Source organism: Colobus angolensis, unplaced genomic scaffold (assembly GCF_000951035.1).
Source record: "Colobus angolensis palliatus isolate OR3802 unplaced genomic scaffold, Cang.pa_1.0 Scaffold3, whole genome shotgun sequence".
Classification (NCBI taxonomy): domain Eukaryota; kingdom Metazoa; phylum Chordata; class Mammalia; order Primates; family Cercopithecidae; genus Colobus; species Colobus angolensis.
In genome coordinates, this window is record NW_012116265.1 from 13,860,850 (window position 1) to 13,876,450 (window position 15,601).

A 15,601-nucleotide genomic window follows, 5' to 3' on the forward strand; every position below is an offset into this window, starting at 1 on the left:
ATACAATGTTTCTATCATCTTTTCAGAAAAAAATGCACTCCCTCCTGGTTATTCTATTGCAGCAATCTAAATAATAATGCCTCAAGTAGCAGATGATAATTATCTCATAAATATGCCATTTTGATAATTGAATGTAATAATTAGTAACTGCTCAGAATATTTTCTATCACATGAAAGTGGTCTAGCTCTTATTGGGCTTTTAATAAGATATAACTTAGCTTCAGCGTGAGCTTTTATCAAATGTTAAGAAAATAAAAGTGCATCAGCACACAAGGTTTTGGGAAGAACATTTTATTGCTAAGCATATCCTTGAACGAAAATGCAAATATGAACTAAAAGAAAAGAAAAAGGAAAAAGCAGTAATGTCACAACATCATAAAATAAATTCCTTTAGGTTCTGCTAATAAAACAGGAATATGATAGAAGCTCACATAGAGAATGCACATGTTCCCATAAAATTGTCCAAATAGAAACGTACACTAAAAGGAATATAACAAATGTATTATTACTCAAATTGAAAAAATGAAAGAAAGCAGGAAATCAGTTCACAAGACCTCAAGACTCCAAGAACAGCAATCTTTTACAGACATCGAGATATAATCAGCTTCGTATAGGCTGGGCCATTTAGGTTATCTAAAATCGTGCTTTGATATCTCTTTATAATCCTGTCTTTTTAAAATGATAACAAAAAAATTAAACTCTTAACACATTGAAATATTAGATAATGAGGAACACCTCTTTCCATACACATTAGTAAAGGCTACCATTTAGATTGCGCTTTTTGCCCCATGTCATTAAGATATTTTTTCAAAGTCAAATATTCATGCAACTTACAAAGACCAGCAAGAGTAGATTTCTAAATCTAAACAGCTGATTGGTTTTCATCTGTACAAAAGAAATTGTATATCTCTGACCCTCCAGAGGACACACGTCATTTTTGTGTGAATATTTGTCTTGCTTTGTCTCTTGCTTTTTGGATAGCTATGGCCATACAACCAGTTTATTGTTTTTCTGTACATTGTTTCCTCTTTACAAAAAGAAAAAGACAACCAGAATATAAACCAAACAGAAATAAACAGAAAAAAAAAAAAAAACAATTCTTAAAGCAGTATGTACATAGGTGGCTAAGGAATTATACCAGCAAAGATGTAGTAAAATATGTAAACAAAATCTGAAGATTTTTTAAAATTCTCTTTGACACAGTTAACTGTGACAAAACTAAAATTCACACTTTCTTCACATTTTAAGGTTTGCTTTTTTGTTGTTTTGTTATTTTCTTTTAAAACAACATTCTCATTCCACTTCAAGACTTTAACAGATTTCCTGTGTCAGTCATCCCATCAAACATACCATGATAAATATATCTGTATATATATTTATTTATATATATATTATACTATTAAATTCCTTTTTTGTGTGTGTCACAGCAGCTTTATTCATTTATTTATTTGTTTTTAAAAAAAGATGGGTGAAGGGAGAAGTGAGCAAATGGAAGGACAGAGTTATCCATAAATGTCAGGCTACAAAATTAAACCACTATGAAAACCATTGTCATGTTCGGGGCGGGGAAAGAACTATGTGTTTTGTACTCTGGCATGACATGTTTGGCTTGTGTGACCTTTTGTGGTTCCATCTCGAGTTGAACTCCCCTACTGTCTGGTTTGATAAATTAACAGACTTTAATATTGTCTTGTTTATTTGCATGCATTTCAATCAGTCACAGATCCAGCCCACCTCCCCTTCCTCTTCCCTAGGAAAGGCTATTTTAGTTTGTGGTGCTTTCTTCTTTAACACAATGTGGCTGGGTGAATGGACAGGAACAATATTGTTAAGTAAAGCCAATAGCTCTGATAACACCAGCCCTAAACCCATCTGTTCGGGGTTTGGGTGGTGAATTCTGAAGTTAGATCCTGGGGGACCAGCTTTTCAAATCAATATTATCATCCGTCACATGAATTTTGCTATGTATTCAGCAAAGCATCTTATAGGAAACAAACAACAGATTCTAGAGACACCATAACCTGATATGTAGAGTGAACACCATGGTAGCTTTTGAGTTCATATGGCAATAGTCTCTCTCGCTTTTGTTTTGAGTTTTTTCCTCTTCTGATGTCCAGTCATTATCAAAAAAATAAACAAAAACCCAAAAGCCATTTTTCCCCTCAGACCTTAAAGTTACACGCACACTGGTCAGAACCAGATAAGTGTTGCGGGTTTTTTGTTTGTTTGTTTGTTTGTTTTTGTTTTTTGGTGTTTTTTTGTTTTGTTTTTGTTTTTTTTACTTTTTTCTTTTGTTGTTGTTGTTGTAGTTTTGTTTTTTTACATAATTAAACCGAAAAAACATGGTTAGAGTCAAGCTTCACAAACATCATTACAGACTCACTTGGAGTTATGGAACAAGTAAGCCATGAAGTCTTCTACCTTTTAGTAAAAGGTCCTCCGGAGAAGGAAGCTTCCAGGCCTGCGGAAGTGGTGGAGCCACCGTCCGGCTCCAGAGCGCTAAGTGTGTGCTTTATGATACAGCAGGGCACAAAACCTTCTGTCTCCCAGTGACCGCTGGGACCTTGCCGCAGCCATGGCTGAGCTTCAGAGAGAGATGCATCGCTGTGTGTGTGTGTCCTTTAAAAAACGGTTTTCCCCACCAGAGTCGTGGTTATATACCCCATTTCATAGTTCCAGCAGTTCTGACGTCTGTGAGATCTCACCGTCCAAAGATTCATAGGCGTGGATAGAAATAACTGTGAAACTCGCGTGTGAGCAGTGTTCGCATGTTTACACGTAGTACTCCCTGTCCTTGTTTTTCTGTTTCTTGTGGCCGCTCTTTGAGCTCTGCTGCTTCTCCTTCATGAGCGTGCCGTTGCTCTGGGCGGAGTTGCTGATGTAGTTCCGCGTCTCGTCCACTTGATAGGACCCCTCGTCCCTGTTCCTGTACTTGTACATGGCGTACAGGAGGATCAAGATGCAGAGGGCGGCAGCAGCCACAATGCCGACGACCATCCCTGTTGTGCTGCTCGACTCCCGGATCACCTCTGAGGCCCCCGGGACCCGTCTGATTCCCGGCTCCGTGGGGTTTGCTGTGGGCACATTACGGAACATGGGGGAAGTAATTAGTGGGCTCTTCAGTTTGGTGCTGTCTAGCTCATAGGCAGTGGGCAACGGAAGCAAGACTATATCAGGCTGGGGTTTGAGATCACGGTTATTCATTTTGCCAGCTGGCAATTTGGGCACCATCCCAGACGAGGAGGAAGCTGTGAAGCGGATCAGCTCAGGGGATAAAGATGTGGTAGTAGTCCTACTAGTTTCGGAGACTTTGTTAGGTCTAAAGTCCTTGGATTCCCACTTGGGCGCATGTGCTTTGTAGCCACCTTCGAAGATTGAAGTGGAAAGACTCTTATCTGTTACCAAGGAGAAGGTGGTGTAAAAATCTTCATCATCAGTAGGGGGCAGGTTAGAGTCAAAGGTTTCCCCTGAGCCATACCCAGATATCACCAAGCCATCATCATCACAACCATCGCTGCCTTGGTCCGACAAGCAAGGTAACCCCGCCTCAGAGGTCATGGACAGGGAATCTTTGGTGGTCTCAATAATGGTGAGGAGGGGGCGAAAGGTAGGGGGGAGTGTAATGGAAGGTGCACGAGTAGCAATAGGAGGGGTAGCTAAAGGGTCTTCTACAAGAAGAGGGATAACTAATTCACCTCCTGGGATGGAAAAGAAAAAGAAAAACAGAATTAGTATATTTGTAAACACAACTGTAGTTACTCTCAACCAGTGTAGTTCACAGATTATGCCTCAGCAATTATAATAAAATGATCTGGACCTTTTCTGAATGGAGTCTAATCATTCTAGGCAGATTTGGAGCCTTCTATATGCCTCTTGCCACCCAAACCTGAAATCCCTAGATCAGGGGCTTAGATTTTTAAAGATACTCTCAAGTAATTATTTAGATAGAATTCAACTATATACGTTCTTTCCAGGATCTGCTTAAGGGCTGATGACATTCAGTGATATTGTTAAAATATTGGCTGGCTATCAAAATTGGTGTGTGTGGGTACCTGTACACATTGTGTGCTTAAGTTATGAATTTATTAACATGTATTTAAGATTTCTTTATTGCCTTCTTGGGATTCTACTTATTTGTTCCCAGGAGGATGAGAATGACCTATTCACCATCTTACTGAGACCAAGATCAAGAAACATAAAATATTGTATCCTTTGTGTTTTCTTAAGTTACTTACTTTTATTTCACACTTACTAATCACAGTCCTCATTTACTGCAAGCTGAGTGGTAGGTATTTATAATAATTCAAAAATGTTCATCTAACAAATCCATTTTGACTATTCCAGAAATTTCCCTGATTATTAAATGACAACTTGCCTCGCATTAGTCTAATATTTGTATGCATTGCTTTCATGTTATATGCAATATATTGTGAGCTGGAAGCTAGATTTTCAAAATACCCAGCCTAGATATCCATGACTTGAAACTTTTAGACTCACAAATGTTGACTTAGCAAAGTGAGTTTTTTTAAATTGGTGATCCCTAACTAGTGTGGCAAAAATATATCGGTTTACCATAGACCCTTGTTATTGCACTTAGAATCATGTAGACTAAGTTGGGAAAGAAAGCTCAGAATAGTTCATTAAATCACAGGGCCTTGCAGATCATGGGTGCCACAAATATTCTGCAGTAGTGGTTGTTTACCTGGCTGTAAGGCCGAGATTGCTATGCATCTATGGCAGCAAGATAACTGATCTCTCTTCAGTGTCTTTATAATGTTATTTTCCAAGCAGAGGAAGAATCTTAAGAAGTCACAGTTTGTGTCTCTTAATTGAATGTATGCCAGAAGAATGTATTCCCACTACCACTTAAAAAAATCCACTCGCAGGAATGGTACGAATGTTTCCCTGCCCCAGTTAGTTAGAAGGTTGAGATACTAATGTGACGTTATTGTTGAAGGCCTCTTTCTGAGTGGACCCACTGAACTGCCAACTGGTACTGCGTATTGTGTCTCTTACACTTGGTAATAACTTTGCTGTGATGGTATAGTCAGTGTTTGAGTAGCTTTTAACAGATAAGACTGTAGCTGAGGTACCCACCTCATCAGTAACAAAGCCAGCCAAGGAGGTGATTCAGTTACCAGAGTTCTAGGGACACTCCTTGGAGTTTACACAGTCTTCCAGGGTTTTTCCTATGAAGATTGATTCACGAATTAAAACTCTCCCTTTGAATGCACATGAAATGTTTCAAGATGCAAGCTTTCCACACCTTGCATCTTGAAACATTTCCCATGCATCCAAATTGTCCAGGTTTCAGGTGTGCTAAGAGAAGGGCTTCCTGAGGAGAAAGCTAATGCCTACCTTCAAGCACTGAGAAACTGCTGGTGCCAATGTCAGAAGCCTTTATTCTCTCCCTGTTTAGCTAATAACAATTGTGTTCTGCAGAAAGAAACTGGGTTTGGGAGGGAGCTGATAAAGTATATAATGTGTATCATTTAGAAGGGAAGGGACAACAGAATGTTGTAGTGTCGTCTCTGGCCTATGTGATAATTTTACTATGAAATTAAAACAACACCTTTTTGAGATTCTCAAGATGATCTTATAGTATGTGCTCTAAACCTGAGCCTCTATTCTGGTGCTTAGAGTTTGAAACTATTGAGCAAAATGATCTTTGCAGATGTGCCAAAGATTCACACTTGCTGGACTAGACCAGCAGACACCTATTTTTTTTTTTTTTAACATTGTGAACATATATAATTCATATGCCTTGCAACTTATTTAATGCATAATTTACACACTTTTGCTAGTTTTTATAAATGGGATTTGGAGTGCAGTTCCCTAAAGGTAAGCCAGTCCTAAAACTAACTCTGAGCAAACTTTTTTATTATTCTTCTGCTAGGGGGCCCCAAATGGTAGATTCAAGGTGATACATGAAAGAGGGCAATGTTTGAGTAATAGGAGAGCAGTGATAAGAGAGAGGAAGTGAAGGCCCATGGAATCTGTCTAAAGCTTCCTTATGAATTTCTCAGGCACAATTTTACTTACCTTCAGAGGACAAGGCAGGATTTTTTTAACTTATCTATAACAAAGGTTTAACATGTGTGTTCTTTGTTGGCACAAACACCTAGTCATTTGTTCCTTATGGCAATGACAAATCTATCCCATGTAGAGTAAGCAAAGAGGAAACAAGGTTAAAGGACAAGGAATAACTGATATCTTAGGAAGCAAAGGCCCGGTACAGACAGTTTAAATATAAAGGCAAACTGATGGGTAAGAGGCTAGTGTCCCTTTAAGTGGGATTAAGATCACCGTCTTCATGATTACAGAGTGGCATTCATTTGCAATTTTAGTGTACCATCTGTGACACCCAAATGGAGTCTTAAATTTGCCTTTTTGTTTTTCTGGTTTTTTTTCCTTCTCAATACCAGTTAAAGCTTCCAGTGTACTTGTTTCAAAATCTACAAACTGTTCACTCTGCAGTTGAATTACTTAACTTTCCTTTGCTATCTCCCTCTCATTTAACACACTAATGCAAGTATCTTAGATTTAAAAAAACTTTCCTTTGCTATCTCCCTCTCACTTAACATTTAATGCAAGTATCTTAGATTTAAAAAAAAAAAAAAAGAGTAACCACATTTTTTATAACTGTATAGTAAGAGGGTTCTGAAGCTTGTTAATTTATAAAGAGCCTCTAAAAGCCTGGTGAATCCCAAACTGAAATGATTATTTTAAAACCAAAATGATGGGTATGCTATTTCAGAGTTTAGAAAACAAAATCTTTCAGAACTACTGATATCTAGTTTTCTTTGCCATTTTGTTATTAATCTCGGTAGCAGCAAAAAAATGATAAATGATACCCTCTGTTGGGAAAACCTGAGCCGAAATCATGCTGATTTTTAGACAAGGAAGTGGTAGAAGCTTTCTTAACCCCTCTTTCCTGGCTTCTCAAGAAGTGGGAAGATTGCCTTTAGTTTAAAATGAAGTCAACTGGGATACAGAGGGGTCCTTATGACAAATAGGAATTCTAATGAAAACAGGTAGAAAATTTTAGATAACTGTAAACATGAAAGATGCCTGGGACAAGTGTATATGTTAGTGTAATTAATTTTAAAACTAAATTCTATGTTTAAGATTGCAGATGATAATAGGGTCCTGGGGGGATCAAAGGCACACCTCACTTGACAGGAGAAAGTGATGTATTTCTCCTACTATTAGGTCCTTAATAGAAATAACTTAGTTTGGCTGGGTGCAGTGGCTCATGCCTGTAACCCCAGAACTTTGGGAGTCCAAAGCAGGTGGATGACGAGGTCACCAGATCAAGACCATCCTGGCTAACACAGTGAAACCCTGTATCTACTAAAAATACAAAAAAAATTAGCCGGGCATGGTGGCGGGCACCTGTAGTCCCAGCTACTCGGGAGGCTGAGGCATGAGAATGGGGTGAATCCGGGAGGCGGAGCTTGCAGTGAGCCAAGATTGCGCCACTGCACTCCAGCCTGGGCGACAGAGCGAGACTCAGCGGCAACAAAAAAAAAAAAAAAAAAAAAAAAAAAAAAAAAGTTTGATGGGAAGCTATTCAAGCCTTCTTGTTTATTTTAATCAAAAGTGACTACCCTGAGAAATGTTCAAGTGGCTGATACTATTTTCTGTACTTCCCAGAGACCATGAAGTCAGTGATCAACTAGGTGTCTATGCCTAAAAAAGTTTTCATGGAAGTAAAGAACCCAAAGTCACAAAGGGTTATGGGCAGAGTAATACAAAACCTGTAATCCATCAAAATCCTAATTTCCTATGCCATTGCCAGAATTTTTCTTTAGTTTGGGATAAAAACGATCTGTATTTCTTAAAGTTAGCATTTTAAAATCAGGCATACATACCCCTTTTTAGCAGGATTGTGCTTTACTTTAAACTAGAGAGATCATTAGAGATATAAAAGGTCTATTTTAGCCCTGAAGGCTTCTCAGCCTTTTTGCTTTTTGAGTGTATTTGTAGATATATAATTCATGCCTCTAGGGCTGATGTCCAGCCAAAGGGGCTCACTGCCATCAAAAAAGACAGTGTCTAAAAAATTTAATAGAACTCTTCTGAACTGTGAGAATGTTGTGGGTGATAGTGAATGTAGTGGGTTATCTTTGAAAAAAAAATAAAAAGAACAAAAAACAACAACAACAAAAAAACAAGAAGCATGAAGTTTCAACCCTTGCCTCTCTGGAGATATGTGGGTTTTGAGAGTTCACGAAAACACCTGAACAGCGAGACTCTGGGAGAGGACACCGTGCTCAAATTCCTTGAATTCTTGTTATATATATTTGGGTATTTCACCCCATCTCTTATTTGCATTATTCTAATTTTCTGCTTGAAAATTCACATAATGGGGGAAATCATTCTTTTCCCCCCCAAAATTAATTTTTCACAGATATTTAGCTCTTTGGTGACATGGAAATGTGTACTTGTAACACATAAATATCATAAAGCTTGTAACCATGAAATTGCCCTTCGTCAACCTTCGGAAAAAGTCATGGACAAACAGGGCAAGTACCTGGGGAGAAGACAGTAGAAAAACTCAGGTGTCTCAAAGGGGCTTAACTTCTATTTTAACAGGATGAGAATTTCTAGGTAGGGCGTTCTCCCTGCCTTCCCCACCACCCTTCCACCCCAGCAAAGGGTTTTTCTGAAATAGGTTTGATTTTGAAAGGCTACAGATTATATTTTCAACAATAAGATGGGCCACAGCCCTTTGATATCATTATATATTATAAAACATGAAATGTCAAGTGCAGTGTTTCATTTGCTTATTGATTAACAGCTTTGCCTCTGAAGTAACTCTGACTCTTAGCATTAGAACTCTGTAGGAGTTCCCACTGGCGCTAGGAATTTGGTCAAATTTCTTAAACTCTATGGAAAATGAGAATAATAGAATACTCTACCTCAAACCATCAATGCAAATATTAAAATAATGCATATCAAGTACTTTTTAAATATGTTAGGTGGTTAGCACAGTACCTACTGCTATTCAGGAATGCTAGGCACTAATGTTGTTATTTCTACTAATGTATTTGAGCTGTAAATACTTAAATAATCACTTTCTTCTAACCCTTTTTATTTAGTGGCTTCATGCTAAAGTAGAAGTATAATTATATAGGATCTAGATTATTGAGGCTATTTTAAAGAATAGAATATAAGGAATAATTCAAAGAGCTGGATTTTTTAAAAAATAACCTTTTATTAAATTTACCTTTGGACATCTTTTTCATAGAAAGAAAATATTCTAACAGGCAACAAGATAAAGCAACATCCCACTTAGGAAGTTCTAAGTTTTAGACCTAAAATATTATCAGCATGTCAAACAACACAAAATCACATAAACTGAGGTAGAGAGAGCCCAAGCATTAAGCTGCTGGCTTGGAAACATCTCTTATCTACCATTCAGTTTGATAGTTCTGTAACAGTTTCAAATAACACAAATATCTATAAAGCAAAACAAGTAACTTCTTGACTAAAAAATTATATAGTGCTTCTTACCAATCTTACGTATGTTGAAGCGCATAAGGCAGCATTGGTCCAAATAATCTTAAGGTGAAGGAATATTCTTAGCCTGTAGTTACACGATGATAGTACCTACCTGAAATATTTTCTATGTAAAACTTTAGGTTTGAAAATCATCATGTTTTCTTCTTGGTAGAATCTTAAGATCCCTGAAAGCTTACCTGATTAAATCCTTGAAAGAAATGAAACAGGGAAAAGGAGAAAAGACAAAGGAAAGAGGGAGAGAGAGAATGTGTGTGCACCTTCTGTGTGTGTGTCTGTGTTTTTGTCAGTTGTTAGTTCCGTACACTGGAAGGCATCAGTATCACAGAACAGTACTCGAAACACCCGGGATTCTTGATGTCTTCATTTTCAGTATAATTGATTTTGTAGCCTGAAGCAAAGGTGAGAGTATAATCCTGGATAGCCAAACTCTACCATAGTCACTTGAGAGTACCTTATTTTCCCCTTTGCTGAAGGAAAATAACTAATTTCCTAAATGCTTTTTAAGGAATTTTAAAAGAATGCAATTACCGCTGTTACTACTTGGAGAGAAGTCAACTCATTTTCTTCTGGGGTACAGGCCTCCCACTGGCTGTAAACAATTTTAGGATGCCAAATAGAGCCTACCGCTACTTTCAAGACTTTAAAATGGTGGTGAAAAAGTTCAGGCAAAGAGGCCAGGCTTTCTTTGGGAGGTAAGGATAACGTTTTAACCCCCTTCTACTGAGAGTAGAATTCACATTGATTATTAGAAGCAATTCAGCACAAAACATACCAGTGAAAATTCAGCAAATAGACACAAATGAAATAAAAATATAATATAGTCTTCAAAATTATATAGTAGAAAATAAAATCAACTTCATAGCCAAAGTAAGCTGGGAGAAGGAGAGCAAATAACATTGAGGCATTCACAATATAATAAGAACAGAAAGAAAAGGAAACGCAAATTAAAAATAGAGGCTGTTCTGGGAAAAAAAAAAAGAAATCATTTCCATATAGGCAAAATAATTTAAACTAAAAAAGCATACTGTATTAATTTATAGTCAACTTACATCAACAAATTGCCCGCATGTTTTTTGGCATGAAAGAAAAATTTACAAAAGAAAGTTGTGTAAGAATGCTCTTGGACAAATAGAATTGCCACATTCTTGTAACTTGCTTTTTTGTTGTCATTTCTTAAAAACTTTTGAGCAAAATGTCTAATTTTTCAAATATAATAATTTACAACAGAGGATGATACAGGGAGGCAACAACACATACATCCACACCACATAACATAAAAAGAAAAAAAAAAATCTGCACTTTAACAAATTTTTACTTTGGGGGGTTTGGGAGGGCATCAATTTTTGAATTTAAAATAATTCAGATTGCTATGATTGAAAAACCAAACAAAAAACCTGTTTACTTTTATAATTTACCTTTCAAAAAATTATATGAATCTAATGGGTTTTGAATGAATTTCTGCATTTATAGGTTTTCAGATATATACTTAATTTTTTTTGTCTTTTTGACAAATTTTAGGCTTTCTTTAATTTAGGGAGATGGATGACAACACATAAATTTTAACAATGCTAAAGAAAGGGGGAGTATGGGAAGGAAAGATGCAGGAAGGGGAGGGTCATATCTATGAGTGAACTACACAGGAGATGAAGATGATAGGAGTAAATGTGTAAGTGAGTCGCCATGTCCATGTAAGGGCGGCACGGAGTGATCTAGCTGCATTAGAGCTTCTGGCTGTAAGGAAGGGATGGGCAATATACAAAAACAAATGAGCCTACACATGCCCATCTATGGAAATAAAGAACAGAACTCTAACACTGACAATCTCACACACCCTAAGCTGCAACTTCTTCAACATGCAATTACTCCAAAAATTATTACAGTTTCATTAAAGATTTTCAAATAATAAAAACAGTTAAACTTTTTTCCTACTAAAAATAGCCAAAATACATAAAGTACTAGTAGTCATGATCAAAAAGTTTAAAGCAAAAACAAGAAGACTAGATTTATGCATTCGAGTTGAACAACTTCATCGGCAGCCACACAGCCATATCTAGAGTTGGGGAGGTTTAGAAATCTACAGCGGTGATTGAGAGGCAATACTAAGCAGGGGGCCCATGCACTGGGTTGTTAATTACATCTCTACAGAGAAATAGTATTTTCCAAATGACATCATCTGTCTTCCTTACGCCACCCAGGTTGCACGCAATTGGCAAGGAGACCAGGCTAATTTGAAAGATGTGGATGTGAGGATTCTGCAGCTGAAGTTGTTCCACATTTAAAGAGGGAGTGGGGAAAAATTGCAGAAAACAATTCATAACTTTTTTCTCATAATTTTAGATAAAATCAAATCTAAGATAAAGATCTAGCAATTAAAAGAAACACATTGATATATATATATATATATATAGATATATATAATATAAAAAGCACTTAATTCCCAAACAAGAAGGGAGAAAAAAACCAAAAAGTTTAAAGAAAAAAAATATTTCACACACTTTCAGAGATGAACAACCAGACGCACAGGCTTGAAAGGCACAGACAGAGCAGTCAGGGGACACGTTTTTTTTGCTTTGCTTTTTTGGCTTGTTAATTCCCCTTTTTGTGAGAGCCAAAATTAAAAACAGATTGTGCATTTTCTTTAAAACCTAATTTTACATTTTCTTTATTTTTGGCTTTGCTTTGAAAAAATAAAAAGGGCGTGCAGTCTGGATGTACGTCGTAAGTAGACATTTAAAAGAGAAGAAAGTAGCTAGACTGACAAATGGGTTATCATTTACTATCCTTCAATTGTAGGAATGTTAATCCAGTTAACACATGCTTAAAGTAAGTTGCATTTAGGGGAAAATAGAAAAACAGAACAGCAAGCTAGGATTAGGGGGTCAGCAAGACAAAACCAATTTAGGGGTAGGAGGAAAGTACTGCGTTTTGTTTCATGCCTTTCCAGTAGGGGTGAAGGACATCTGAAGGCTTCCTGCCAATTAGAAGGAAAGCATGTGAGAGGTGTGTGTGTGGGGGGTCGGGGGCAGAGGAGTTGAACTAGAACCTGTATTGACAGGAATTGGAATCAAAATACATATGGGTTCATGAGTTCTGCTTCAGGAAATTTATCCCAAATTTATTCATAGCCTTTAGAAGGCATATTTTATAAGGCATAGAGGGGTTATAATTAACATTGCTCTGTGGGAGGTTTCCTGGGCTTAGTCAAAGTGACAGGGCACAATGATGACAGTAGAATGTTAATAAAATGAGCCTCATAAATGAAGGAATAGCCAATTTTTTTTTTTTTTTTGTAAGAGTGGCAAAACCCCTCTCCACTCCGAAGAATACAATGTCAGCGTCTGTAAACTACAGGACAATCGTGGATAAAGTTTACTGAAAGTGCTCTGAGGAAAACTATGCCAATAAGGTTTATTTGAAGTACATTGAGGGAAAACTATGCCTCTCACATGCACGCACACAGAGAGGTAGATACTGTAGAAGGAACAAGGGAAGGAATTTTTAGAAATGGCCTCAACCTCCACTGGAAGAGATCACTAGAGTTATATTCAGTATTATATCTCGTTGAGAACATTAATGTTCAACCAAGGACTGGGAAACCCAGGTAGGCGAACCACAAAGGCAAGACACTTGAGAGCACCTGGTTCTGATAGCCAATTCCAACCACTCCTAAGAACTCTTTCAGGTGACTTTGACAAATAGAGTAAATTTTGAGGATGAGTTAGACTTTTGCCCACTATGGGACGCCCCTTTTATTATTTTACTTTAAAGTAATTATAGCAATGTGTCCCCATGGGTCAGTCCGTACCAAGATTTTTAGTCTCTGGTTTAATAATGTTAATCATTATTCTGGGAACTTCACAAAGAGCAGCTGGAAAGTTATAGATGGAGGAAAAAAAATTTAATAATATAGGAAAAGAAAAACCCTTGTTGCCATTTAGTTGATTTTTTTGGACTAATTATACTTTTAACATTGAATTAAGATTGTATAAATGCATATATGGTCGGTCTCAAAAGGCATCAAATGACATCTGTAGAACAAAGTTCTACAATTTTTAAAAGTAGGAAACAGTCTAAGTGTGAGACTTAGCAGTCTAAGTCTAAGTGTCTAAGTCTAAGTGTGAGACTTAAAGAATAGGATACTTGCAATACACACATTCTCCTAGATAATGAGAGGCATTTTGAAAAAGATACACCAGCAATTTGGGTTCTCTAAGCCTTCTACTGAGTAATTTACCTATTCCAAAATTGCCTGTTTTGAAACTCTTACAAGTAGGACACCACTTACATTCTAGAAATCACTGGTCTGAACAATTGAATATATGAAAATTTAGGGTTGTCACTTTGTAAATAATATGTGTATTTTTTAAACCCATGGAAGCTGTAGTTTCAAATGAAGCCAACAAAGCCTGAATATAATGCATGTATATCTTTACTGTATAAGTCAACCATTAGTTCACATACATAAACCTTGTTTGGTCTCTAAGATACAAAATGACATTGCTTGCTAATAGTAGTTCATAATCAGGTCACAACTTCATTTTCATCTTTCATTAACTATCTACACTAGGTTTGTATTAATAACTGCCTGATTTTGTGGCTATGCCTTTACTCTGGGTATTAAGAATGTGTTTGGGTTATGTTTGTCACTGAGAACAAATAATACAATCATTTGATTTGAAACAGTATATTTTGATAAAACCATTTTTATCCCACCATGTCCTAATAGCCCTGTCTAAATGTAAAATCAAAAATTTTTAAATGCCAAATGCCATATTACAGTTGTTAGAATTCATCTTGGGAAATTGCTTCAAAGAAATGTTTCTGAACTACTTGGGGTTGAGCTCAAGAATCCCAAAGACATATTCAAGTTACTCCAGTTGCAAGCCCTCCTCTCCGGAAGCATGGGTCCTCCTTGCTAGAAGGCATTGTCTTCAGTGTATAGAGGTGAGGCCCAAGAGGAAGGCCCCAGTGAATTACTTTGCATAACATTATATATTTTAAACTTCTCAGGGAGAATTCTAGAGAGATGAAGGCAGAGGGAAGCATCTCAACAGTCTTCGTGCAACACTGGGTAAAGATTTTAAAAATTACAAACCGGGAGGGCTGAGAAAAAAGTTGGAATAACAAATAACTAATGAAGATTTTGAAGACTTTTGGCATTGGATGCATGAGTTAAGCCTCCACATCTGTTTCTCCTATGAAATATACAAAAACATTTTCATAGATTGTGACTTTTGTGTCTATGGGGTGAATGGAGGAATTCTTCTGGGAGGATGGATGGCTCATTTCTGAATCACAGTTTGACTTAGAATGAAAGTAGAGAACCCTGTACATGTACATGGAATTCTGGATGTGAGGATTGCTGTTGTCAGCATTACAAAACGAGCCCTGCATATACCTTTATTCCTCATAACTTCCTCTGTAGATATGGAGGGTGCTCAGAAAAGAGGTGAAGGAATCCGTTTCATAATATGGTACAGTAATGCTGCAATGAACATGGAGTGTAGATATAGCTACATGATGGTAATTTCCTTTCCCTTGGGTATATACTCAGAAAAGGTATTGCTGGGTTATATGGCAATTCCATATTTAATTTAGGAACTTCCATACTGTTTTCTGTAATGGCTGGACCAATCCAAATTCCCACCCACAGTGTACAAGGGTTCCCTTTTCTCCACACCCTCATCAACACATGTTGTCTCTTGTCTTTTTGATAATACCTACCCTAATAGGTATGAGGTGATATCTCATGGTGGTTTTAATTAGCATGTCTCTGGTGATTAGTTATGCTAAGTATCTTTTCACATATATGTTGGCCATTTTTGTCTCCTTTAGAGGAATGTCTATTCAGGTTCCTTTGTCTATTTTTAAAATCGGGTTACATGTTTTCTTGTGATTGAGCTGTGTGAGTGAGTTCTTTATAAATTTTGGAAGATAGCCCCTTACTAGATATATGGTTTGCAAATATGTTTTCCTCAACCGGTAGGTTATCTTTTCATTTTATTGATTGATTTCTTTGCTGTGAAGAAGTGTTTTGGTTAGATGTATAATTCTTTTTTTTTTTTTTTTTTTG

General features: G+C 36.9%; 1 protein-coding gene across 5 annotated transcripts in view; it reads right to left on the reverse strand.

The window, feature by feature from the left end:
• Positions 1-275: 275 nt before the first annotated feature.
• NRXN3 (neurexin 3) overlaps positions 276-15,601 on the reverse strand; it is a 1,638,519-nt gene continuing 1,623,193 nt past the window's right edge. For 4 of the 5 annotated variants that reach the window (XM_011949472.1, XM_011949473.1, XM_011949477.1 and 1 more), the window contains one exon: positions 276-3,074. In XM_011949472.1, the coding sequence (XP_011804862.1) occupies positions 2,773-3,074 (302 nt within the window). In that variant the 3' untranslated portion in view covers positions 276-2,772. Of the gene's footprint in view, positions 3,699-15,601 lie in introns of all 5 variants that reach the window. The other variant, XM_011949474.1, reaches the window with a different exon arrangement.